This window comes from Hyaloscypha bicolor, assembly GCF_002865645.1.
Source record: "Hyaloscypha bicolor E unplaced genomic scaffold K444scaffold_53, whole genome shotgun sequence".
Lineage (NCBI taxonomy): Eukaryota > Fungi > Ascomycota > Leotiomycetes > Helotiales > Hyaloscyphaceae > Hyaloscypha > Hyaloscypha bicolor.
This window is the reverse complement of record NW_020194555.1, coordinates 37055-62992: the sequence shown is the minus strand read 5'-3', so window position 1 is coordinate 62992 and position 25938 is coordinate 37055. Positions and strand designations below refer to the sequence as shown.

Genomic DNA, 25938 nt, shown 5'->3' with positions numbered 1-25938 from the left:
AGGATAAAGATTCGAAATGTCTGACTTTGGCTTGGAACTTTGAAAATTAGTGCCGCTTTTGCAACCCACCATCCATCGCTAAAGACGAACCACAACCACGAAAAAAGGTCCTGGACGAATTCTGTCATCGAACTCCTCCCTTTGACTCAACACGACCTTCTCTGACTCACAACTGTCAACTACTTGGTCAGGGCAATACTGCTCTTTCTCCAGGCCTTCTTTTCGTCTCGAGATTCGATCGTAAACGCACGCGCACAATCTTCGAAATCGCACACAAACGAGGCAAGTGGGGTAAAATTCACACAATCGAAACCACGACACCACAATAATATTGAGAGAAAAAAGCTACGCGCACAATACAGAGGGAGCGAATCGATCGCGTAACCCGCAATCATGGCGCCGAGTTTTGACCATCTGCCAGACCCTGAGGACGAGGACTACGATGAGGATGAGGAGCTCGACTTTTCCGACCTGCGAGAACGATTCGAGGTCCAACTTGAGCAAGGCTTGGATGCATTTGTGGTTATCGATGGACTGCCATCAGTCACTGAGGAGACGAAGCCGAAGTTGATCAAGTTCTTGAAGCGGAAGCTGGATCCTGTGGGCAAGGTTAAGGAGGACTCGATATTCATGCCACTTGGACCAGATGGTACATCAGAGAAGTAGGCAGCACAATCCATACCCCCAGATTTATATGCTGACCGGTTTAGGTTTGCGTTCGTCGAGTTCTCATCCGCTGCCGAGGCACTCGCTGCGTGCAAACAACTTGATATGGTCCCCCTCGACAAGAGGCACACCTTGAGAGTCAACAAGATGACAGACATTGAGCGATTTGGCCGAGAAGGACGCATTGATGAGAATTACACAGCTCCAGCAATCCCAGCATTTGAGGAGAAGGAGCACTTGAGGTCATGGTTGGCGGATCCCAGTGGCCGTGGCCGAGATCAATTTGTGATGTACAAAGACGACCGAGTTCAGATCTTCTGGAATAATGAAAAAGACGCGCCTGAGCCCATTGTTGATCGCCAACACTGGACGGAAACATTTGTTCAATGGTCTCCCCAAGGCACATATCTGACATCTATGCATGCGCAAGGTGTTCAACTCTGGGGTGGACCATCATGGACCAGACAAAAGCGTTTTGCACATCCGTTCGTCAACTTGGTTGATTTCTCACCCGGAGAGAAATATCTTACTACCTGGTCCCACCGCCCTATTGTTATTCCCGAGGAGGGTCATCCCATGTTATCGGTTGACGATGATGGCAAGAACTACGTTATCTGGGATATTGAGACGGGCAAGCCACTTCGATCCTTCGCAAATCTCGACCTTCCAAGCAATACCACCGACGAAGCAGGTCAACCTGTAAAGAGAAAGATTGTTTGGCCAGCATTCAAGTGGTCAGCAGATGATAAGTATGTTGCACGTTTGACACAAGGCGCATCGATTTCCGTCTACGAGTTGCCTCGAATGGGACTTCTGGACAAGACATCAATCAAGATTGAAGGCGTCATGGATTTTGACTGGGCGCCTGCAACACCACACCGAGAAGGCATCAAGACGTACGAGCAATTATTCTGTTATTGGACTCCTGAAATTGGCAGCAATCCTGCGAAGGTTGGTTTGATGAGCGTTCCATCAAAGGAAGTCGTAAGAACCTTGAACCTTTTCAGTGTTACCGATGCAAAGCTTCACTGGCAATCCAATGCCGATTACCTGTGCGTCAAGGTTGACCGACACTCGAAATCAAAGAAATCTTTGGCTACGAGTCTGGAAATCTTCCGTGTACGAGAGAAGGGAGTTCCTGTTGAAGTTGTCGATTCCATCAAGGACACCGTCATCAACTTTGCTTGGGAGCCAAAGGGAGACAGATTCGTCATCATCACTACCGCTGAAGTCGTTGCACCTACCGCCGTTCCTCCAAAGACCTCGGTCTCATTCTACTGCCCGGAGAAAGTCAAGGGAGCAGGTGTGGGCAACTTCAAGCACATCCGAACCTACGACAAGAAGAACAGCAACGCCATCTACTGGTCACCAAAGGGCCGCTTCGTCATCGTTGCTACCGTGCACTCGCAACAAAGCTTCGACATGGAGTTCTTTGACATGGATTTCGAAGGCGAGAAACCAGAGAGTGACAAGGACCTCACCGCCAACCTGCAGCTCATGAACACTGCTGATCACTATGGCGTAACCGATATCGACTGGGACCCCACCGGCCGATTTGTCGCAACAAGCGCGAGCATCTGGAAACACGCTGTAAGCCCCCCTTTCCCCCAATCCTCAATCCCCAGTCCCCAATCATCGCCCGATACTAATTCACCCAACAGATGGAGAACGGCTACCACCTCTACGACTTCAAAGGCGAGCAGCTGCGCGAAGAGCCCGTCGAGAAATTCAAGCAGTGGCTTTGGCGCCCGCGCCCCCCACCCCTCCTCACCAAAGAAGAACAAAAGCAAATCCGCAAGAATCTCCGCGAGTACAGCAAAGTCTTCGACCAAGAAGACGCCGACCGCGGCGCGTCCGCTGATCTGGCAGTCGTTGAGCACAGACGGCGATTGTTAGACGAGTGGTTGGCGTGGCGTGCGCAGATCGAGGAGGAGGTCGCCACTGAGAGGGAGGCGCGAGGCTTGCCGCTGGATCCGATCGAGGGGTTGGTAAAGAAGACTGACGAGGAAGAGGATCAGGTTATTGAGGAGATTGTTGAGGAGATCGTTGAGGAGACTGAGGAGATTATTGGTTGAAGCCTTTGTAGAAGTTCTTTCTTTTGCTCAACGGGGCTGGAGTTTCTTACTTCTGCATTCACGGATGATTCAAAGCTTGTTTCGTGGAGAGACATGATGCATAGATGATCCAAAAGCATAGCAATACAAACACGTTCGTCATATCCTCGCCCTCTCCTACTCGTGAGTCGAAGCCTCCCCCGTGGATTTCCACACTGGATACACTGATTACAGTATTTACCCTCAAATTACGCTTTTGTCTGAACATTTGAAGCAAGAAGACCTTTCATCTAATACCTAACTTTATCTCAGCTCTTTCTAACTACTCTTAAGCCAAAGACTTTAGGTCTTATTGAATAATGCATCAATGTCCCAGGAATTTCTGGTACATTGAACTATTCCTGGAAGTGGAGAGTGGATACTGAATTTCGGAGTTATGGTTCTGTTGCACATCATTAGACCTCACCTTCTCTATTCTATTCACTTTCGAGTTCTACATCGAGAAGAGTTTCCTCATACCATCGTACTCCAAGTTGGAGGATATTCAGCTATTAATCAATGCTTCATTGCCCTCGAAATTGGGAAAGATTGTGAGAGAGTTTTTGATGTGGTTAAAGGAAGTGCTTCATGACCTCTCTTATTGTTCGAATCGAGCCACGTGTATTACTAGAATCTAGAAGTAATATTATAGATTAAGATGTGGTGTCCTAGGTGCACAATTATTTGTTTGGGGGGCATCGTCTGCAGCGTGTCCGGGGAGGCGAGAGCTGGAAGTGGGAGCGAGGTAGGGAGAGGCTTGGGGATGTTGACTAAGAGAGGATTGTGGGCGAGGAACTCAATGTGACGGTTTTGGAGACGAGGAAGTTCTCATTTGATAGCTATTGGGCAACGCCTTGCCTTGGTGTTTATTGTTTCAATGAAAGTAATCCTTATTGCACTGTACCACTCAAAACTTGCCCCAGCCATGTCAATTAACATGAGTTTGTTTTTTACTCCGAACACTCCCAACCCTTCCACATCTTCGCTGAAAACAGTCTCACAGATTTAGCAAAGGAACGACCTCATCGCCCCCTTAATACAATTCTGTTTGGAGATAGGGTACGTACTTGGTCTAAAATTTTGTGGAAAAGAAGGCTCGCATACTCCGTATCTCTCAGCTGTTACAATCGCGGAGCCAGGTGTCTCAGCCACTTATGGTCACCCTCGGCTTAAGACAGGCTCCACTGCTTATTGTTCATGTGATTCCCTTACTCCCCTTTATTTAGCTACATCGAGTAGCACAATCGAGTTCCACTTTGATGCCCTTGCAAGCGCGGCTGTCAATGACTTATATGAATTGAGAGAAGAGCAACCAAAATCTTGTTTGCCCAGTGTGTAGAGCGGCCGTTTGGAAAAATCCCCGATGCTCTCTGATATGTGTTGTTCTTATTAGTCTTCTTAGAGAAAATTTGTTGAGTTGACTGACCTGCAGTAAATGCTTTGCCCACGCCAGGCGGTCCTTGTAGAAGTATTATCAGGCCCTCCCCATTGCCGGCGATCATATCATCAAATTCTAGCGAGCCTTCCTTCTGTAGTTCGATCAGAGATGAAAAAGTCTTCTTGGTATTTGGAGGTAGAACGAGGCCTGCAAAGGCGTCTTCGTTGTAATCCACAGGCATCAGCCCTGAAATATGGAACAGTCCCCACCTTTTGGTGAACAACATGAATCCCGGCATCGCGAAATCGCAAATAATTAATTCATCATTGGACTTGTCTTCGTGCTCCTTCAAAACTGATCGAATAGTTCTTGAATCTAGAATGAACGCAAGTTTTGGATCACGGATGTCGTCACTGTACGAACTCTTTGCTGTCGATCATAATTCTGCCTTTCACCTGAGAATATCAGTAGGTATGAAAGGACGCTGAGCTTTCAACATGAGGGGTGACTTACATTGAATAACTGCCGATCTCTAGCATGCTAGCTATTGGGTTAAGCTATCCCATCATAGGTACAGTGGTGAGCGCCTAGCATTGAAATGTACTTCTTCCCTCGTTTCAGAAAACTGGCCCTTATTCGTTTGCATCTCGATAATACTCCAGGGGAAGAAAACAAGCTGGGTGAGGGGTCTGTACGCAGATCACGGCATAAAGTGACGGGACTACGGGGCATTTTGACTCGCTTGGGGCGCTAAGTGGACTACAGCGTGCAAATTGAGGGGTTGAGCTCGCTATGAAGCCTTACAACTCCAGGTTTCTTGCCCTGACATAAAGTGTAAGATATTTGCAGGGTCATCGAAGATTCTCAAGAGCTATCGGTCGGACACTGTGAAGGGGGTGATTTTACAAGCTTCCAAGCAAGTCCTATTCCTCAGAATACAGCCCTAGGATGGGAACCACAGGGAAGGAGTCGCGCTTTCGTTTTAATTTGTCTCAGCTTAACTCAACTCAACTTAATTTATCCTATCATCCTTTAAACACAATTGGACTCTCTTAGCGACTATTTATTCCTCTTTCGGATATTGAAAAGGTGGGTAGTACAGCATGCTCTACAGCTCTCATAGGCTGCCCGCGCCGGGCCCCACTTTCGAGCCCCTCGGACCGGGGAATTGTGTTTGACGATGGTTTATGGGCAAGCAGATTTGTCGAGCTCTCGAGCGTTCCTTCTCTTCTTATCATTGCCATGTTGTCTCGAGCTAGCCGTGAGACCTAGAGACCATGGCTAGTAGCCAGTTCGCTCGAAAGATCACTGTTTTGTTGAAAATGTTGTATTCCACCTCCATCCAATCAGATCCATGCCTTCCAATGCTCGGTTTTCAGCCTACGCATGCAGAGGTGTTGACCTCCCAGCGAGGCGAATACTTCAACATTTTGCTGTTATACTTTCCGGCTCCCAACTCGATAACCATATTTCAAAACCAACCCAGTTGTCTTGCTTTTCCAACCCGTGAGAAGTCTCGGAGCAGCTCTCTTCCAGTCCCACAGCGCGCCATTCCTCGGCCTGAATCGGAGACGACAGCGCGGCGATGTGGTTAATCAATACAACGTCTCTAGCTCTTGAGTTCACCGAGGACCCTGAAACCTGCATCTATGCAATCCTTTCACATACTTGGGGCGATGACGAGGTCGGTTTCCAAGACATGGCGAATCTCGAGCGGGCCAGGAAGAAGCAAGGATTCTCCAAGATCGAGCGCACCTGCCAGCTAGCCCATGACCGTAACATCGAATATGCTTGGGTTGACACTTGTTGCATTGATAAGAGCAGCAGCGCTGAGTTGACTGAGGCCATCAATTCGATGTTTCGCTGGTATAAGCAATCGCATGTCTGCTTTGTCTTCCTCTCTGATCTTCTCTCATTCGACAGCTGGCGGATAGGAGGTTACCTTCGCCAATGCAGATGGTTCACTCGGGGCTGGACATTGCAAGAGCTCATTGCACCTGAAGAGATCGAGTTCTATGACAGGGGCTGGAATCTGATCGGCACCAATGATTCCCTGCAGGGACATCTGACTGAGATTACTGGAATTGACGCGGAAATTCTCAACGATAGCGACATGTTACAAGCTGTTCCAGTGGCAAGACGAATGTCTTGGGCTGCATCACGGCAGACCACAAGGGTCGAGGATCTTGCGTATTGCATGTTTGGCATCTTCGACGTCAATCTTCCGTTGATATACGGGGAAGGCCAGAAAGCATTCATTCGGCTCCAAGAAGCTATTTCACGAGAGAATAACGATCTTTCACTTTTTGCATGGACTTGTCCAAACGAGCGCATGCTTCCTCTTCACCGGCGACGAAAGTTTCGGGGTATCTTAGCAGAATCCCCCGCTGAGTTCAGAGAGTGCAGTGGCCTTCAGCGTATCTCAGATCCTGGTATTATACCGGCGGAAGTCACAATAACCAACCAAGGTTTCAGAATCAGAAATATGTTGAGCGATGGCGAGGGGGAGTACCTCCTGAACTTAAACTGCATTGCTGGAAGCTACGATTCTGTGATAGGACTGACAGGAACGATTGTTATCAGACTTGCACGGACGGCGCATGGATATGTGCGGCACCAATTCAGTGGGCATACATTTGTGCACCCCTCTCTGGTTCAGAAGAGTGCAATGTCTTCTCTGCCTATCCCAAAGACTATTAGTCCAGCAGAGTCTCAATTAATCAGATCACGACTCAGGCATCGTTTCTCATTTGATTTTATCGCCGACGTGCCTTTCTTAGAATGCGAAATCCAAAGGAAACCTCTGCACCTTTGGGATCATGCAACCAAGAGTTTCATTACGGATGGCTATGAGGCTTTCACAGGCATAATCGAGATCAATGCCACAGGGAATATCCCAAAAATAATCTCAGGTTACGAGCACGATTGCACCTTCAGGCTCGATCCAATGCCAGTCGTTATATTCGGACTTGAACCGGTATCGATTTCGAACAAAAGCATCGACTCTGGGAAGGAACTTAAACCTTGGGCTGGAATTTATACACCAGAGGGTCAGGGCGAGACATGTCGCGCTATTGAAAAGATTCTGGCGCAAGAGAAGACGCATGGTTTTCCACACGTTGCACGCAAAGCTAGAGAGTTTGTGCTCTCCCGCCAGGACACTCCTAGCCCGCTGTTACCGAGAAAATGTGAACACAGAGCTGTTTCAAGAACTATAAACCTTAGTCATCTAGATCCTGAGAAAGAAGGTCAGGTAGTAGAATCTGTTTTGTCGACATATTTGGAGGAGACTTCAGACCTCAGTCTGTATAAGATGCGACTCGACTTTACGCGCCTGCTCGGCCTCCCCGTGCCCCCAGAAGACGAGACGATGTGGGACAGTATAAGAGATTTGTAGGAGATATCGCATTTCCAGTTGCCGTTCGGTCATATGGAATGATCTGGTTGTACAAGACGTCAATACATTCTTGGAAATTGGATTTGAATTTGTCTTATAGTTGCTGAAATGCGATCTTTTAGCCCATAAACTCTCTAAGTTTGAGCGGCACAATTATTTGCCAGACATAGAAGTCATGCTCTTAAAGTTGCATAGTTTCAAAAGGATGGCGATACTCCAAGTACCAGCTATTCAGTTCTTACGTCTTGCAGCATAATTTCCTAATAACAACCCCTCATTCAACCCACGCCGTGCTTCGTACAACATTCAATGCGATTTGCTGTCTCTTCTTCCACGTTCGCGTCCTATTACCAAACAAGTATAATGTCCGATAGTCGATCCCACCCCTGCAGTTGAAACTAGATAACATACTAGTTTCTCATATCAGTACCTTGATTTTGAGCAATCGGCAGGAGAGTAAAACATACCGGCATAAACAAGTAGGGAACAAGCTTCTCATACTCGGTCCAGCTCTCCCCATATTTTGCTCTGCACCTCTGGATATCTCTGCGAGCTCGGTGCAAGATCATTACCGTAAAGAAAACTGGATAAAACCAAGGAAAGGGGCTGTCAAATCCAGTCACCACGCCCCAAGAAAGCGCAAAGTAGACATCGCAAGTATAGTGTATTTTCCGAGTATATCCATACCAGCCATCGACAAGAATCGTATCGCCATTTTTGGTTGTGATAATTCGAGGATTTTGAAGTGTTTGCCATGGGAGTTGGGGAAATGTTTTCCTCGGCACAAATTTTCCACGTTCTCGTGCTCTGAACCTATTCTTTTGGCTACCGGTGGTGTCCCAAATCCAATATACGAAGAGGTATGATGTGAAGAGAATGATCAGAGCTGGAGTTCGCATCGCGGGAATGGACCAGTCTGATGAAGTGTCGAGGTGATTGGCGAAGTAAAGCGTGCAGTGGCAATAACTGAAAGGGACTCCAGCCAAGTTCCAGAAGATGAGCATGAAGCCCCATTTCTCATAGTAAATGTCCCTTCATTTTGTCAGCTTTGATTCGTGCTTGTCGGTTTGCTTAAATTCCTTTGGAAGGAGGAAGATTCGGAAAGGAGGAGACCAACCAAGTCGTCATGATACATTCCTCACCCTTCGCACATGCATTCGTGTAGAAGAAATGAGCTCCAACCAAGAACACGACTTCTGCAGAAACATGTCCATAAAACTCATACTGTTTGGCGGCCGTAGCACAGGATATTGCAAACAAAATAAACCACGGGATGCGAACCATGAAAAACATCTTGAAATCGAGGGGACCGATTCTGGGGTTCAACTCAGATCCCATGAAAAAGTCATACACAAAGTACCCAGTCATTCTGTGTTGAGCATCGCGACTCCGGGCAGAGATGTATGCAACAATCGCCACGAGAAACCCCGAAAGAATGGCGACTGAGAGTATCGGACCAAATTCGTCTATGATAGTGTAGAGCTTGAAGAGTCCTGTGCAATGTAAACCTGCAGTGAGTAGGATGGTGATATAAAAAGACCAGACGGCACTGCAATGGTACTTGAGCTGTTTTCCTCCTTCGTGATCTAGAGGCTTTCCAAAACCTTGAACGCCAGGGAGGAAGCAGTAAAACGCGGATTCAACGAGGAAGAACGACCAGTAGATCTTCCAGGCTCGCAAAGTTGGAAATGCATGCTCGTATACCAAATTCGCCAGGTGTCTGCAGAAGCTGGCAAAAGACTGAGTGGAAGTAGGTGCCGGGAAGTGTCCTTTGTAGAATGTTGCACCGATCCACATGTAATACATCAGCAACGGAAATCCGACCATCATGGCACCTGTTCCCCAAGAGCCACAGAACTCGAAATGGCCAGAATGATCTACTCTGGGGTCTTTCCCTGGCTGCCATCCATCTACGACAGATTCGATGTTCGGGTTGCTGGTCTTCAGGGAGGTGTTTCGTGAGAGAGGGTATGTTCGAGTAATATGTGTTGGTGAGTTTTGATATGTAGTCTGGTCTTGTAGATGAGATCTCGGGCCCAGTAATATCATTTCCTTTCTTTGTGCAAGTAGTGTCTCGTTAGCTTAGGAGAAAACTTTGAGAAGAAGGCTGTACCTCCGCAGATCGCCAGAAAAGGAACACACTTGAGGACCTGTAGACATGGTGACAGATGTGGCCTGGAACGAAAACTTGAACCCAAGACTCTCAAGATCGAGGGCGGAGAAAGTGTTTACTATTCTTCTGTTCTGGGGGCAAGATGCATATATGTATCCTCCAATGTCTTACCATCCACAAAGCTGAACGATTAAACCCCAGCAAATTATGGGATTGCTTTGAGCGCCTGAGATGATGGCTCCGCGCACTCCGCGGGAAGGCGAATCTTACTCGTTAGGTTACAAGCTTACACCTCACTACTCTTGAGCCTGAGATGTTGCCATAAATTGCCCGTAGATATTTTCTATGGCCCCACATTATGTAATAGGGGGTTCGCTTCGCGGATTCCGCGCGGGGCACGCGTCTCACGGCATCCGCGCTAACCAACTCTTCAATTTCTCAACTCCCGGTACCTTTGCAAATGTTCATCCCAATATCCAAAAGTTTTCATGTTCCATCCTTCAAGGAATAACCCAGATGGACATCTCAGCCAGGAACGGCTCCGCCGAGAGAACTAAAGCGACCAGGGTAGGAGACAGGGTTAGCAAGCCGTCCCGGCGTGACACCTCATTTCTCCCTAAGTCGGTATGCACTATTTGAGATCCGTTGCAAATTAGTCGGCTAATTAAGTACATCTTTGGGTGATAGTGCGGAAATTGCAGAATCAGAAAGGTCATAGACTGTCTATCAGCCACGTCGCGCGACCAGAGTACGGAAGCTAACACTTCTACAGATTCGTTGTGATAAGACCTCGCCATGCTCAAGCTGTCGAACTGCTCATTTGACTTGTGGAGTCACATCAACTGCAACTACGGCGGAAACTCCAGCGAATGTGCCTCCGGCTACCCAGCTTGCTCAACCAGCGTTCACTTCGTCTAGTGAAGAAAGCCACTTCAGCCTCATCCAGGAGACTCTCAACGAAATAAAAGACAGACTTGGAAAGCTCGAACAGAGTCAGCAGGAACCGAAATCACCCTTCGAGATTCATGTAGTGGCTACTGAGCGCAACGCTTCGTCCGGGGCGACCACAATTTTCCAGAATGAACCGTCTTTCAACAATCAGTCAGCACAAGCATCAATTTCAGCGGAGCTCTCAGCGGAAGAAGCGAATGTCACCGAATTTAACATGGAGATACAGTCGTCTTTGGTATCACTGAAGTCCCGCTTGCAAGGCCAAAATGTTCCGTCGTCGGTCAATCATCTTTATTTTCCTTGCTCATCTTCGAGATTGTCAACCCAGAATGTTGAACTCCCACCAGTATCTGTAGTTATTGCTGCTTTAAAGAAAGCGGCAGGTCAGTACCCAGGACTTAGTCAGCTCAAATTTCCTTAACTGATCTGTAACTAGTGAAACTACCTGCAGTGATCTTGCATAATGGCTTCAGAGATCACATGATGCTCGAGGATTTATGCAAGAAAGTCTATTTTCCCACAAGACCATGTTCAAAAGGAGAAATTACGCTCCTCAACGGCCTCCTATTCTATCTCCTCGATACTTACAGCCAAGAGAATAGTCCGGACCTCTCAAGTTCGGAGTGTGCAGCATACGCCAAGCTATGCGAGAAGAACTTCTGTGATGGGATTCAGGAGTACGAATGTCTGGTAACACCAACGTTAGAGAATATTCAGTGTTTGATGATGGGGGTGAGCCATGCTTCTGCCCGCGTTAATCTGTCTAACATTCCTTAAAACAGGCAATGAAAGCACAGGCTGATGCCCGACCAGCACTCTGCTGGGCCATCGTCTCCACCGGCGCCAGACTGTGTCAAAGCCTAGGTTACCATAGAGAAGCCGAAGTTGCCCGCGGCCCGCCTGAGCTCGCAGATGCCAAGCGTCACGTCTTCTGGATGCTATACATGATCGACAAGATCATGTCTCTCAATCTTGGCCGTGCATCAAGTTTCCCAGATTATGATATTGATGTGGAAATCTTCGTCCTCAATCGAGACCTGAGCTTCTGCGCTTGGGACAAGGTGTTGGTTGCATTTATTGAGCTTTGTAAGTTGCAAGGCCAGATGTATGATGAGCTGTACTCAGCGAGAGCTCGACGCCAATCGCCAGAGATCAGATCGAGGATAATTGACGAGCGGGCTTCTAGTCTTTTTGCTTGGCACGTTGGCTTGAAAAGGGTAAAGCCCACTTCCCATATAGTGATTGTACTCAAGGGACTGACTTTAATAGATTGATACACAACATGCACAAGATAGCAACGACTTGGACCTCATCATCAGCTGGTCTGACTTCTTCTATTACTATATTTTGACGCTCTTATACGGGGCGAAAACTTCACCAGCAGCTGCTACACACATCAGCTCCGAAAGATATCAAGCAGCAAGGATGGCTTTGCAATGCCACGTAGAGAATTGCGCGAAATTGTCTGCAAATAAAACACCAAGCATGCGAGTATATTCTGGTTGGTAAGTTCCCCAATCCTTTCCACCGGAGGCACAATACTCAATGTTTAGGGTTCTACTTTTCTCCTCCTTCACTCCATTTCTCGTCGTCTTCACCCACTCAATCGCATCACACAGCCAGGGCGACGTCGAGCTTCTAAGCCAAGTTCTGCAAACACTCGAAGCAGGGCGAAACATTTCCGTAGCAACCAACCAGTTATACGAAGACTGCAAAGCCTTCCTGAGGTTTGCCACAGCCTTCGTCCGGTCAACACAGAACTCTTTTGGATCCTATAACCAGGAAGATGATTCCATTACATTCCCTCTCATGGGTACAAGTGACCACAATACCATGCTTGAATTCGATGCAGCTGGCGGGTTCGAGAGTATGCAGGATGACTTGCTCCCCATGTCGGCATTCCTGGGGACGTATCTCGGGGAAAATCAAGTAATTAGTGGATTCTGGAACATGGATTTCTCGCAATCTGGGACTTTCTAGCACGGCTACCACTCCTCAGATCTGGGCGGGCTTTACTACTCAAGTCCATGCGATGCTCTCTGCTCAATGAATTATTATTACTCTGCTCTGATTGATCATGAGATTTCTACTTGCTCAGTCTTTGCTAGTGCATCTAACACGCTCTCTCGACCATACAGTATCCGCAACGAACTATTCCTCAATTGAAAACAGCTCCAGCAGGGCTAACCACCAAATCATGCTCCACAACCGCGCTGCCATCCTCCAACGCAGCATACTGCTCATCACTACAAGTGATATCAGCATACCACGTCGAGCAGATAGGCTCGGGACTCTTCGGCAGGACATTTCTCCAACCCCAAGCGTCGCCCGGACCCTTCGTCTGATATCCACAGCCCTTACCAGCTTTCTCATTGCCCGTCGCAACATCCACGTTCTTCAAGCTGCGTTCCAGAATCCTGTACACCGTCTCAGGCTGAGAAGCATGTGGGTAATGCCCAGCATCAAAGACCCGAACGAAAGCAAGGTTCTCAGCTTGTCGTGTGACACCACCGATGTAAATGCTGTTGACAACCACCTCTGCATATCCACTTTGCTTGAACCTTTCTTGCCCAGGGAAGGAGACGGACTTGGAGATAGCTTCCGCACCGAGCCAGTTGCAGCGGTAATCACGGTCGCCGTATACAAGCACGACTTTCTTGCCCCGCAAAAGCAGGTATTCGATGTTCGACTTGTTGCCACGGATACCGTCAGCAGTCTTCGCAAAGGCTCCATAGGGGTAGCTCCACACCGCATTCGAGAAGGCAGAGAAATTCAGTGGAACGCCGAGAGAAGATTGGACCCATTCGCGATTGAAGAACGTAGAGATGTGGGTGTAGGGATAGGCTTCAGGCTGGAAGTGCGAGATGTCGAAGGCGCTGCGATGGAGTGCGTTGGGGTCGGTGGCGTTCGGGATGTCGCTGCCTCCTTGCACGTCCGCAAAGCAGGTGAGAAAGGTGATATTACAGATGTCGTTGACGATTTGGTTCGTGCCGAGGAACTGAGGGTCCAGGAGGGCGGCGTTTCCTCGACACATATTGATGAGGTCTTTGCAGCCCTCGCCCGGAGTTGCGAATGCGTCTATACGGTCGGTGTAGTTCTGCTCCGTGATGAGGGGGAGGTACGTGTTGTTCAGCAGGTAGAGAGGGTAGAATGGTTGCTCGATGAGGGTGTCAACACAGCCGTTCAAGAGACCGAGGGTATCAACGTCGAGGATTGAGTACTTTTGGGGGTTGCTGGAAATGCTTTTGAGGAGCTCATTTTGTATCTCGAAATAAGCAAGTGTTGAAGGACCGTAGAAGCCACCCCACTAAATAAATCAGAAACTCGGCATCAGTGACGAGGGCTCAGGGAACCTACCGAATTGGCCCAAAGATTGATCTTCTTGTTTTTGGTTTTGTACTTCGGGAAACTTGCAGCTTTGTTAGTTGCAAAAGCTCGAAAAGGAGGAAAGTGCTTACTCATTAACAAAAGCCTGGGTAAAGTGATACAACACATGAGATGCATCAACCGAACTGTTTGCAGTTTGGCTCTCCATCTGGCTGGGAAAAGTTCCAACCAAGAACGTAGCATTAGTCTCAGGAACACCAGACGAGAAGTCAGCTACAGAGTATCCACCCGGTTGTTGCATTTGATCGAGGGTCCCATTGACGAGTACATCATAAGAAAAGCCGGTCTGTACTGGCTGGTCAATGTAAAGCACATTGGCCTCGTTGTTAAAGGACCAGGGATTGAGAGTGGTGCTGTTGGCATCGTCGTTGATGTAGCAAGGTCCGCCCATCATCGTGGCACCGAACATTGAGCTCTCGCCAACACCACCAGCGAGGTAGATTATCAGGGGAGCGTTTTGGGGATTCTTGCGAGCTTCGAAGTACCAGAAAAACATGGAGTTGTTGTATGATTGTTGGAGGACAGAGGCTGGGAGGTGAACATAGCCGCTGTGTGATTTGACTCCGGCTGTAGTCTCGCAGAAGTGTGTCTAGATTCGGTCAGTCAACGTGTGACCAGTACCAATGTCAGAGCTTGCGCAATTGTAATTTCAAACGAGATTTGGTAAGCATCAAAAACAGTCCGAGCCCGAGCCGTCCCAATGGGAATTGCAAAGAGATCGGGCAAGCATCGGAGGTTCGTCCCAACTGAAAAATTGGAAAAGAAGAGATCGCAGAAGAATCACAGACACGTTAGAACATACCTCTTTGTAAGTGATCGATACACCAGGAGTTCTCTTAGAGTTGACTATAGTCACACCTTGTGGCTTCGGAGGGAAACCACCCAGTGCTGTGGCGGCCAAGGCCAGAAGGAACCCGAAGAAGACCTTCATAACGGGGGCTCCGGAAATCGAAGGAGCGCTGTCAAAAGAGTTGAAGAATCGTCCACCTAGTACAGGAATCGAAGGGACGATGGAAGAACAGGTGAGGAGTTCTTCCACTTCGTCCAAGGGTCGCGAGGGGGAAGATGTATTTGTGAGAAAAGAGACGAGTGTGGAAGGAAAAAGACGAGGAAAGAGAACTCCAAGAACAGTATCGAACACAACATACCAGAACCCGTCTTGAAAAGGTGAATGTTATATATCACTCCAAACATCGCTGACAGAGAAGCGAGCGGTCCAATTAGGAACACTCTCTCAGTTCTACTCCAGAACCCCAAGACCTCGGCTTTGTCAACGAAGAACCGATGAACAGAATGGATCCGCGAAATAAGCTGCGCCACTGCTGAAGGTCAGTGAATCCACGGGGACGCACTGCCCAAAGGCAGGGGCCGGGGATAGGGAGTGCTGTGCTCGCGGAGTTCGGAGTTCATGACTTGGTGGATGGTTTCCTGCCAAAAGCTATGATGGCATCACCAAACATTGAGTTGCACCTCGTGCGGACGTCATGCAGCTGCAAGAATAAAGCAATAGAAAGGCAAAACCCAATTTGGCGCAAGGCTGAGGAAGAAGGTCCCTGTCTGTAGAGAAGCAGAGCTGTTGTGAGACGTAAGCCGAGTATGTGTAAGCATCCAAATCAATTGGCATAGGCCAGTTCGCCAAAAGATTGGCTTAAAGGCTTTGTAAATTAAAATGTACAACATTGCTGCGAATGATTGCCTGGAGCAAGGAGGCTTGGCAAAGTATCAACCTCGACATCTCATGAAGCAGGTAACTGAGTTCGGAATGACTCTGACTGCGGCTCGGAGTAGTACTTGCCACAGAAATAAGCGGATTCTAATCACAAGACGCGAAAGAAGAAAAGGAGTTACCTCAACAAGCTCATCAATTCTGAATCTGGTATCCGACGACATCCAAGGCTGAATAATTATCCCTGTACACACGAGCCAAGTCAACCTTACCCCACTCTCCTTGCTTTCATATCAGAATCTATGAACATTCCTTCACCCTCATTGCCAAGCTCATATCCAGGAGCTCCAAATCTCCAAACATACAAAGTAAGCTCACTTAGGCATTGAAAACTTGTACCCAGTAGTATACTTGTCAACCTTCTTCTCCCCTTTCTTCCCATACTTTTTGACCTCCTGCTGCGTCGAGCTTCGATACGCCTTCGGACTCGGCAGGCTAACCTGGCTATCGCCATTCGCCAGGCCCTCAATCATCGCCGTAAGCTCCTTTTGTGCCTTGGATTTCTCGTCCTCGTTCTCGGAGGAATCCTCGTCCGACGAGTCCGAGTATTTTGCTTTCGGCTGAGATTTCATTGCGAATTTGGTAGCTATTGGTTTCCTCGGTTCTTCGTCAGAAGAATATGTGCTCTGTTCATCGCTTTCCTCCTCCTCCTCCTCCTCGCTTTCGCTTCCATTATCCATGTTGACTTTCGGTTGCTGCGAACTCTTCGTCGTAGTCGAAGGCTTCGTGGTCTTCGATCCGAGTGGTTGTTTGGCGGAATTCAAGCCTGACAGGCTGGCTCCCACTTTGAACGCCGGTCTAATGGCACTTGAGGAAGGTACTGCAGAAGAATTGATGGCCGAGCGGGCTTCATACACAGAAGAGGTTAGTTGTTGATCGATCTCGTCTTGAGTACTCAATTCCTCTGGTGTGGTAGAGACCTTACAGTTATTGGTTTGAGTTGGCTTTGGCGCTGATACTTTGGCAGGCTTGGCCGCAGGGAGAATCGGAGGACTGGACTTGGGGACTTGGACTTCAGTGCCTTCGCCTTCAGACTCAGATGCAGATTCCTCGCTCGTTTCTTCCTCTTCATCATCCTCCATCTCAACGTCCTGGGCTTCAGCTTTTGCGGCTTCAGCTTCAGCTTCCGAATCTTCGCTTTCTTCACCTTCCGCATCTTTTATCGGGACTTCCCTTGACTTTGGTTTCGGAGTTGGCTCGTTAAATTCTTCTTCCGAGTCTTCCGAGCTGCTCTTAGAGGATTCATTGTCACCGCCGTCCTTTCCGATGTGGCTTTCGAGCGCAGGTCGCAAAGCAGGCACTGGTTCTGTCTTCGTGTGTTGGCTGTAGATGACTGGTGACCGACTGTCACGGGTCGAAGGATTGTGACTCTGTGTTTCATCCTCATCAATCTCTTCTTCCTCTTCCTCTTCCGACTGTTCCGTCTTAGCGGCAACCAGGGTGGGTAAAGTTGGTTTTGATGACAGAGAAGTGGACTTTGCTAATTTGGCAGGGCTGACTACGGCAGGGATATCTTCTTCAGAATCTGAATCAGAACTAGCACTATCCTCGATTACAATCACTATCTAGATGTTAGCCGCGTCGACAACCAACTTGCAAAAGCAACGAGAATAACAATGCAGAACATAAAATATGGCACAAGCAATGATTGGAGATGTTTTCAAGAGTGTAGCAAGACCGGAATGAAACATACGCTTTTCAGGAGGGATCACAGGTGTTTCACTCTTTTGTGATGCAGAACGAGTTGGAGGAGTGATTTTCGTTCTAGTGATCTGCGGAGATTGCACTTTGGGCGGGGGTATCACTGCAGCACGTCCAATTGGCGTTATGCTCCGTTCCAAACTAGATCGTCTCAAAGCGGAAGGGACCGGGATCGGGGTATTAAGGTGCTTCACTGGTGCTACTAGAACGTGAGCATGGTTAGCCATCTTGGATAAAAAGGATTTGAGGTGGTTACCAGATCCTTGCTGTGAAAGTTTCCGTGTCAAGTCTTTCGAAGCTGGAGTTGAAACTTTTGACACTGAAACTTTGGGTGTCGCTGATTTTGTTGGAGGTAAGATCCTGGTTGGTGGTTTGATCGCTGTCTCTTTGCGTTCATGAAGATCGAAAGAAACCTTTCTGTTCATTTTCGACGGCAATGGCATCTGGGCTTCAATACCAACGCCTCGAGATACCTCAGGAGAGCTTGGGGATGAGCTAACGGCTTGAGAAGATAGTGAGAACTTGAGAGCTGATTTTCGACCACTCGGAATATACGGTGTAGATGATTGGGTCTTGGCCGCGGATGAAGGAGCTGCTCTAGGAAGAATGGGTGATGAATGGTGCCTTTGTCTCTGCTCTTCGGGTGACGCTGAGTTCTTCTTTAGTGCCTCTTCAGCAGCTCGTTTTTCCTGCATTTTTCTCTCTTCTACCATACCCAGCTTCTTAGCCTCTTCAGCCTGTGTTTGCCGTTCTGTTTCTTTCTCTTCTCGCAGCTTCTTTGCCTCAGCCTCTGCTTTCTTCTTTGCAAGCCGTTCTGATTCGGCCTTTTCCTTAACAACTCGCTCCTCGGCTTCTCTCTTCTCCTCACACTCCTTTTGCAAGCGAGCTGCCTTTTCAATCACAGATTGTCGTTTGGCCGCTTCTCGTTGGGATTCCTCGACCTCAAGCCGTTCTTGCTGTTCTCTCTTCGCCCGTTCTTCCTTAGCAATGCGAGCTTCTTCAGCTTGCCGCGCCTCATCCGCCTCGAGTCTTCGTTGTTCCGCAGCTTCTGCTGCAGCTCTTCGCGCTTTCTTAGCCTCGTCCGCCTCACCTTTCTCTTGTTGTCTCTTTTCGCGTTCTTTGCTGTTTGGAGTGAGAGGCAGTTCGCCAGCTGAAGAACCTTCCCGGGATCGAACCGGGCGTCGGGTTCCATTGGGTGGCGTATTGAATGTGTTGTTGGACCAAATTGAATCAATTCCAGGAAGACCATTGCTCGGACTATTCCGCATCTTCAACGACGACTTCTTCTTTCTCAGAATCGCAGCGCCCTCATCCTCTGACACAATGCTGTCGTAGATGGTATCCTCATTCGTCGATCGATTTGCATTTGGGCGTGGTTTTGGTGGAGGGTCAGTTCTCTTGCGCTTGTTCGCTGATATGAGGCCATTCTGAGTGGGGGTTTGCTGGTCAACAGAAGATGGGCTGGTGGCTGCAGTGGAGACTGACGTTCCGCGATCCGCAGGTCTCGAAATATGATAGCTCGAACTCTTCGCTCTTTGTGAACCGTTTGATTGTGCTCGTTCCGAAGCTTGTACGAGGGGACTTGAGTTCTGCATTTCGGTACTGTGGTTCGAGACACCATTTTGACTCTGTTTCTCGGACTTTATGCCATGCTGGTCAGCGTTGCCATTCGCAAGTTTTGGGGAGTGTTGCACTTCTGGTGGAGGTGATGGAGAAGCGGTCTCTGGGATTCGAGGAAGGTTTTGTCTTACTTGACGTGAAGGGTTGAATTGCCTAGGACTCGGTCCCTCATCTTGTGAATCGGGGATGACCTTGACTTCTGGTGCACGACCATTCCTCCGCTCAGGTTCATTTTCTCGGGATGGTAGAGGTTCGTCTGGATCCAGTTCCGATACCCTCTGTCTCTTGTTGGGTTTCCAAGCACTTGACGGGGATGTTCCATTAGGTCGCACACTTCCCTCCCTTTCCCTCTTGCGAGTTACGTTTGGATCGAATCGAAGGGCCGATGTTGGAGGAACAGAGTCGCGGATGCTGGGGTTCGCAGCAGCTTGAATCACTCGGATGGTAGCCGTATTCGTAAAGAGATGTCCTAGAATCTCGTTCTGTGTGATATCAAATTCCTGGTCGTCTTGCACCTTTTTGATCGCAAGTGGCCTGTCGAGCGTTAGACTCGGTGCCAGAGGGGTTTGAGGAGCTTGCGCAGAAGCAGAACCTACTCTCCATAGTTGATCTCATGAATCCGTGAAGCTTCCTGGCAGAATTCCCGTATCGTAGCCTCGGGATTGGTAACAACTCGAAAGCATCGTATCGGCTTGTCGCCCAAGGCATGCGCAAGTGGTGAGAAGAGCTGCACGCGGAGTGAGTAGCCTGGAAGGACTGGAGGGCCCATTGGGGTCGCCATTTTGCTATAAATGACGTTTGGAAGGTGCGATCGCAAGCTCTCCTGGTCGAGACTGCGATGGGAGAAGTTTCATGGGAGTTGAAGGACGCATCGATAGCTTGGGAGGGAAGTCGCGTTCACGGTGGAAAAGTGAACGATAAAAGCTTCACGCGATCCGCGTTAAATTTTAAGGTTTGGGCTCGGCAAATTAGCGGCTGAGCCTGCTGAACAAAGGGGGGCTGGGGTGAGACATCTTCCCCATTGTTTCTCGGGACTTTTACTCGAAATTTATGAAACGTTGTTGGCTGTCTTAATTCGACTTCATGGTAACCTAAGTTAGGAGTTTTGTGAGTTAAACCCGTTCACTTCACACCCTCTCTTCTGGTCAACTTTGATCAGAAGCCAGTTCCATGGTATTGGTAGCATCCCCTGAAGAGGCTGACCTGCAATCTTGGAGTGCCGGTATATTGGAATTCGTAACCCCTTTCTCGGTAGCATCTGCTATGACTGGACACTTCTATTCATACACATCCATATATTCGTTCTTTCTTTCCAGCTTTCCAGCTTATGCAAACTCCAAAAAACACCAAGTCCCTCCTTCCCATCCGAAGTCCCCGAATATGCATCAAAATCTCCTTATCGTCTGGGCTCCCAGCATCAAACTCCCCTTTAACAAAAGCCCTCCCTTTTCTTCCCCATCCTCCCTTAAACCTCCCTATAATCTCCATACATAATCCCCGTCACTCTATTAATATGTAATGGACCAGGCTTCCCAATCTGATCCCAATTCCTCCAAATATACCCCACCCACCTCAGCACGCCCACCACTCCAAATACCGCCAACACCGCACACGCAACCAAAAACACAACAACCCATTTCCTAACTCGAAAGGCATCGTCCATCTCCGCTTTCATCATATGTCGTTGCTTTGTGTGCCAGTGCCATGGCTCTTCTTTCTCTTTCCCCTCTTTGGATAACGAGGATTGGGAATTGGGTGATTTGATGTAGGAGTAGGGAGATGACGGCATCGATTGGTACACCAAGGAGTGCAGGAATTCTTTCACATGCCCAAAGACGGTAGAAGGCGGAAGACGAGAGTGGGAATGTGAATGTGTTCGTAGAGAGTGGTTCCTTGAGTCGATGAGCGCGAGGGAGAGGAGGAAGGAGATGAATGTCAGCGGTGCGATTAACAGCTATTCCATTGTTAGTCAAGGTTTGGTGGAAAACGCAGTAGACGTACCCGTGAAACGGCACCCTCCTTCGGTGCTTCGGGCGGGATGGGGGAGCTGAATGCTAAGGCGGGGGATCGGGCTGGAGACGAGCGTTGGGATGCCATCTCGTCTCTTCTTCTTAAATACTCAGAAGCGCAGACTCTTGGGATGGATTGAAAAGATCAACCATAGTTAAGAAGAGGCGAACGGTGGAGGCGGAGGAATTTGGGTAAAATATGTTTGCTTTGGACTCGTGGCTCGCGAGGCTGTGCCACGATCGCCGCGCCGCCTCGGCTTTTTCGGAGGAATAGAGTTTCTGCCAAGATGCAAGGGACGTCATCAAGGCTGAGCAAGGGGTAGAAGTACGGATACGTATCAGATACGAGACGATCGTCGAAATACGCATATTACCCGTGGTTTGAACCAAGAATTTGTTTGGTGTGTTATTTTAAGAGAGCTGCATAAGGTCCTTGCAAGATAGATTTCTCTTATGGCGTGCACCACGCAAGGCTGAAGGGCAACGCGGTGGCTTTGGGCTTTGGATTTAACCTGGCGCTATAATTTGAAACTCGGTACGGGTCTCAATTTGTTTTCGACAAACTTAGAGTCTCTAAGAATTCAATTATAATCTACTTAAGTTAAAGCTTCTTGTCCGATTTCTCTGCAATCCTTTTTGCCACCCCCTTCGCTTGAAAAGTGGGTTAGGTTCTCCTTTCCACCCTCGCTAAACGTCCAAATCCTATTCAAAAAAAAATATCAAAAAAAATAGGTGGTTAGACAGTCGGCTAATGATAACCCTTGACGATGATGCACGAGTTCTACTCAAGCCAGAATGGGCAAGAGTCTCTCTATGGTCAAAGTCTGCCGGTTTGTGAGAGCCCTCAATTTACTCCCCTTCGGGTGGTGAACAAGACATGTCCCGTCATCCAGGACCGTCCTTCTCTCAGAACCCCTCCGCCCTGGGAACTGTTCGGCTGTGCTGGACTCATTTGCATTCACCCGTCGACCAGAAAGTGCGACTTCACCACGAAGCCATTGCACCCCGCCAGGGATCGGTCTGCAGCTGGTATCCAGTAAAGCGGGTATCGAGTGGGCGCACCAGTCATCGCAGAAGAGATGGACTCAACTACTCGGACCCAACATCGAAAGATAAGAAGAACTGCCGCGACAGCCTTACAGACCACTCCCGTCACACCATCTAACCTAGTATTGGCGAAATTCTTATTCTAAACTATATTATAGGGAAAGGAATTTGTGCCGTAAGCGAGACGTTGCGAGGCTGGCTCACTTTCGCTGAGAGGGAGGGGAAGCAGAGTCACAGAGTTCAACTGCTCTTTCTAAAATCTAGGAGTTGATACTAAGCTACAATATCATTCATTCTTCGTCCCAGGCCAGCGTTCCTCGCCGTGAGGCTGCAGCAGTCATCTCATAAAAGGAGGCGAAGTCAGGATATTTTGAGAAAGCTAAACTCTTAGGAGATAGAAATATTGGGGCTTCAGCCGCCACCTCTCTGTAACAAGCAAGAATGCAAGAGACATCACCGTTTTGCAGGGCGATGTCAATGGCGTCTGATACACGTACCAATCGCTGAAAATCCGCTACTTCAAGCAAGAGTCGAGACGAAGAATAAGGACGGCAAGAACGAAAACAAAAATACGATGGGTAGAAAGTCTTCTAGTAAACGAAGTCAAGACTGACAGATAAAGCATCATCATACCCATTGACTTTTTTTCTATCTAGTTCATGTCCGATCCCAAAGTCAACCACTGATCTATAGGGTATCCGCAATCCCATATTGCGTCAAATCATCTCGTATTCGCTATCTCCAATACCAAGATATCCTGCGCCCCAACTTCCGTCAGCTCATCCATAACCGTCGCAATCTTCTTCTTTTCAACCATTGAACTGACAGCCACCCAAGCGCCATCGCCTTCCAGTGCGTTCACAGTCGGTGCTCGTTTTCCTGGAGTGATTTTCGTCGCTGCTGCAAGCTTTGTTCGCTCGACGTTGTATTGGCATAGGACGTGTTTTTGTGCAGCTTGAGAGAGTCAGTAAGTAAATGTTTAGGATGCAGAACAGAAAACTTACTAATAACCCCTCGTATTCTTGCCGCAACCAGTTCAACAGTATCAACATTCGTAGGATTCTTCGACTTAATGAGCACGGCGGTACTAGAGACAACAGTATCAATGGGTTTTAGCCCTGCTGCTTTCATTGTTTCCCCAGATTCTGCCAATGTGAGTGATCGAGCTTCAACGGGGAGAGGTGTACTTACCAACAAGATCCACAATTCCGTCAGCAACACCAAGGGCGCATGCGGCCTCAACACTCCCACTCAATTCAATAATTTTCGTCTTTAGTTTCTTCGACTTGGTCCCATTCGCGGCTTCCGCTTCCGCCTCCGCCTCCAGCGCAGCAAAATATTCCTCGGCCAAATGAACAAAGCTCGTCCCAATGTTCTTCCCAATCAAATCTGAAGGTTTTCCATATTGCCCCTTCTCAGGAACCTGCACCTGTAATTTGCAGGAGCCAAACCCCAAGTCCATAACCTCAACACAGCCACCCTCATCTTCTTGTGGTGTCGACTTCCCAGACTCCGCTTGTTCCTTTCTCAACGCAATAACTCCGGCTTCATGTTCAGCAACTGTATCTCGTCCCGTAATGCCAAGACTAACCCGACCCTCGCCAACGAAAGTGGGAATATCTGCCGCGGGAAGGAAAATGAGAGCAATGGGGAGGTTCTTCACAAGCGCAATATCGAGTCGATTTTCTCGTCGGAACTGGATATCTGCACCTTCAAGCAGATTCAATGCCGCTTGTAAAAGTCTGCCCTCTGTATTCCTCCATCAGTCCGCGTAAACTCAAGTTTCCAAGGTTGACTCACTCTTCGGCACCGCAAAGAGCAACCTCCCCTCTAAACTTTCAGCGCAGTTAGCAGTGACTCCCTCCAACTCTTCAGCAATAAAAGACGGCATCATGGACTCCTTACTGATTCACAAGATCCATCGTCGCTAGAATTGAGCTCTCTCCTCTTTTGTACGAGTCAGCAATACGTTGGCTATTTCTGGAAGGCTGATATACCCCGCGATCGGAGCCTTCTGTATCCTCTCTCCAGCCTATTGATGAAGGGAAATTGCGTCAGGCGGAACCTCGGTGTCACTGCGCAATGCACAAAATCACCGAATGAGGACTACACACGAGGCGTTGGGCCACAATGTATCTGCGCCCTTTGCGTGCACCGCAGATTCTTTTGCGGAACTCCCCCCACGTTTTGGCAATTTTTGTCCCGCGTCATGCCCGAGCATTGCGCTTTGCCTGTTACGTCTTAGCGGTGCTGCAAGGCCAATTCTGCGCTAAGGATTAGCGAGCTCTGAAATCCCACGACGATTTTTCTCGAAAAGAGGCATAATTTCGACGACATCGACTCCAAGCCAAACCACACCGAAATCACCTCGAATCCACGCGCATTCACAGTCAGTACATCGATATTGCAGGAACGAGGAGGAGACACTGATTGGAGCAGATCGCAAACATGGATACGTCAAAGGTCCCCGTTAAGCTTGTCAAGGTCACTCGTGTTCTGGGTCGAACTGGTACGTTTTCACGGTCGCGAGGAGGGGCGGAGATGGGGAATGGAAGGGAAAGAGGCTGATGATTGCAGGTTCGCGAGGAGGTGTCACTCAGGTCAGAGTCGAGTTCATGGACGATACCACCCGAAGCATTATCCGCAACGTCAAGGGTCCAGGTACGATTCCAGCTTTTCTTCCACATCATCGTCTTGAAATTTCGCAAATGGCTGCTTTCCCAAGCGGTTTAGAAGGAAGAGAGGAGAAATGCTAATATGTGGGTCCACAGTCCGCGAAGACGACATTCTCTGCCTGCTCGAGTCCGAACGTGAAGCCAGAAGATTGAGATAAGGGGAGGCGGCGTGCACACTGGGATATGGAGTGCGGGAAGTGATTTCTTTGATTCGTGAAAGCATTTGCTGCGGGGCTGTTTGTACCACGAGACGTTTGCTGAAGGGAGCCAAGGCACTTCATCACAATACAAGGCTCTTTAGGGAATATTTCGATATGTTGGCTGTGTGTGAGTGACATTCGAGTACAGCTAGAGTGGGATTCGGACTTGTTCGCAGGGTGGAGGTGGATTAAGGCATTCCTGGGCGTAAGAAATGGGGAAGAATTTCTCGAACTGAGTTTCAAATGGCAAGGAATAGCTTGATCAAGTGGTCTCTCTGCTTCTCAAGCTGTGGCGGCAGGGGGCGAAAGAGGGGGGAAGATGCATCTCTGTCCTGAGGAGCTTTCGTTCCGAATCCCCTGCCCTGGCGTCTCTCCTCCGGATATAAAGAATTTCCTTTTTCAATTAGAACCATTTTGACAGGCTTCGGGTTCCTCTTCAAAGCTCACTAAATACTGGCTGTTTCCCATCCATTCCAGCAATAACCAAAACGCTCTCGAGACTAGAGTCTTCAAGGTCCTTTCACACTTGCAAGTCATGGCACTCATCCTCTACACAATGTACCTCATCTCGCTTCCTGTATCACTCGATTTGCGCAAATATTCTGCGCCTCCAAACACTCATTATGCAACACGCACTCCTCCTTTCTCCACGCCCTCTTCGCAACCCTCGCCTCCGCCAAAACCCAATCTCTCTGTATCACGCCGCTCCACCTAGACCGCCTCCGATTCTTTGCATCCTTAATACACCCTTACACCACACGCCCTCCTCCGTCCAGCCCCTCTTCTCATCCAACCATGGAAACGAGGTACACCCTCTCAACGCCAAGCACTTCGGCAAATCCTCTAACGGTTCCAAATCTCCCAACTGTGGCATCCCCCTCACATTTGCTCGAAGATTTTCATCCTCGTCTAGGACGTCTGCAGAACTCAGTCGACGAGTACCTCTGTTGCGACTATCAACCTCATAATCCTCGC

At 48.6% G+C, this 25938-nt stretch overlaps 10 protein-coding genes across 10 annotated transcripts; 4 read left to right on the top strand and 6 right to left on the bottom strand.

Annotated features, from left to right (window-relative positions):
- Positions 1–113: 113 nt before the first annotated feature.
- K444DRAFT_585235 (eukaryotic translation initiation factor 3 subunit B) lies at positions 114–2881 on the top strand. Its single transcript, XM_024877903.1, has 3 exons — positions 114–662; positions 711–2256; positions 2328–2881. Exons 1-3 carry the CDS (start codon positions 394–396, stop codon positions 2739–2741), a joined length of 2229 nt encoding a protein of 742 aa, XP_024739096.1. The 5' UTR covers positions 114–393; the 3' UTR covers positions 2742–2881.
- Positions 2882–3977: 1096 nt separating this feature from the next.
- K444DRAFT_525247 (uncharacterized protein) lies at positions 3978–4435 on the bottom strand (the record flags this gene model as incomplete). The annotated part of the gene is made up of 2 exons (XM_024874428.1): positions 3978–4129; positions 4186–4435. 2 exons carry the CDS (start codon positions 4433–4435, stop codon positions 3978–3980), a joined length of 402 nt encoding a protein of 133 aa, XP_024739095.1.
- A 1047-nt stretch (positions 4436–5482) lies between these two features.
- Positions 5483–7796, top strand: K444DRAFT_610298 (HET-domain-containing protein). The gene has a single exon (XM_024879721.1). The coding sequence runs from the start codon at positions 5723–5725 to the stop codon at positions 7532–7534; it is 1812 nt and encodes a 603-aa protein (XP_024739094.1). The 5' UTR covers positions 5483–5722; the 3' UTR covers positions 7535–7796.
- Positions 7672–9694, bottom strand: K444DRAFT_716536 (ERG4/ERG24 ergosterol biosynthesis protein; the record flags this gene model as incomplete). The annotated part of the gene is made up of 4 exons (XM_024888388.1): positions 7672–7944; positions 8002–8566; positions 8652–9416; positions 9648–9694. 4 exons carry the CDS (start codon positions 9692–9694, stop codon positions 7933–7935), a joined length of 1389 nt encoding a protein of 462 aa, XP_024739093.1. The 3' UTR covers positions 7672–7932.
- A 408-nt stretch (positions 9695–10102) lies between these two features.
- On the top strand, positions 10103–12667 carry K444DRAFT_661432 (uncharacterized protein). Its single transcript, XM_024886585.1, has 7 exons — positions 10103–10271; positions 10335–10358; positions 10420–10981; positions 11035–11330; positions 11381–11815; positions 11868–12103; positions 12152–12667. Exons 1-7 carry the CDS (start codon positions 10164–10166, stop codon positions 12576–12578), a joined length of 2088 nt encoding a protein of 695 aa, XP_024739092.1. The 5' UTR covers positions 10103–10163; the 3' UTR covers positions 12579–12667.
- Positions 12668–12756: 89 nt separating this feature from the next.
- Positions 12757–14916, bottom strand: K444DRAFT_525007 (alpha/beta-hydrolase; the record flags this gene model as incomplete). The annotated part of the gene is made up of 4 exons (XM_024874405.1): positions 12757–13905; positions 13956–14007; positions 14057–14574; positions 14788–14916. 4 exons carry the CDS (start codon positions 14914–14916, stop codon positions 12757–12759), a joined length of 1848 nt encoding a protein of 615 aa, XP_024739091.1.
- Positions 14917–16025: 1109 nt separating this feature from the next.
- K444DRAFT_627152 (uncharacterized protein) lies at positions 16026–19813 on the bottom strand (the record flags this gene model as incomplete). Its single annotated transcript, XM_024882766.1, has 3 exons — positions 16026–17272; positions 17405–19566; positions 19629–19813. The coding sequence occupies 3 exons, from the start codon at positions 19811–19813 to the stop codon at positions 16026–16028; spliced, it is 3594 nt and encodes a 1197-aa protein (XP_024739090.1).
- Positions 19814–20167: 354 nt separating this feature from the next.
- On the bottom strand, positions 20168–21395 carry K444DRAFT_610295 (uncharacterized protein). The gene is made up of 2 exons (XM_024879720.1): positions 21034–21395; positions 20168–20986 (listed from the first exon to the last, which is right to left on the bottom strand). The coding sequence occupies exons 1-2, from the start codon at positions 21127–21129 to the stop codon at positions 20498–20500; spliced, it is 585 nt and encodes a 194-aa protein (XP_024739089.1). The 5' UTR covers positions 21130–21395; the 3' UTR covers positions 20168–20497.
- Positions 21396–22320: 925 nt separating this feature from the next.
- Positions 22321–24246, bottom strand: K444DRAFT_585227 (HisG-domain-containing protein). Its single transcript, XM_024877902.1, has 6 exons — positions 24106–24246; positions 23994–24036; positions 23889–23923; positions 23280–23837; positions 23093–23233; positions 22321–23042 (listed from the first exon to the last, which is right to left on the bottom strand). Exons 2-6 carry the CDS (start codon positions 24008–24010, stop codon positions 22810–22812), a joined length of 984 nt encoding a protein of 327 aa, XP_024739088.1. The 5' UTR covers positions 24011–24036; positions 24106–24246; the 3' UTR covers positions 22321–22809.
- Positions 24247–24536: 290 nt separating this feature from the next.
- K444DRAFT_511252 (ribosomal protein S28e) lies at positions 24537–24909 on the top strand (the record flags this gene model as incomplete). The annotated part of the gene is made up of 3 exons (XM_024873458.1): positions 24537–24597; positions 24666–24749; positions 24860–24909. Coding segments are annotated over 3 exons (195 nt in total), but the record flags the coding sequence as incomplete, so codon positions are not given.
- Positions 24910–25938: the final 1029 nt, after the last annotated feature.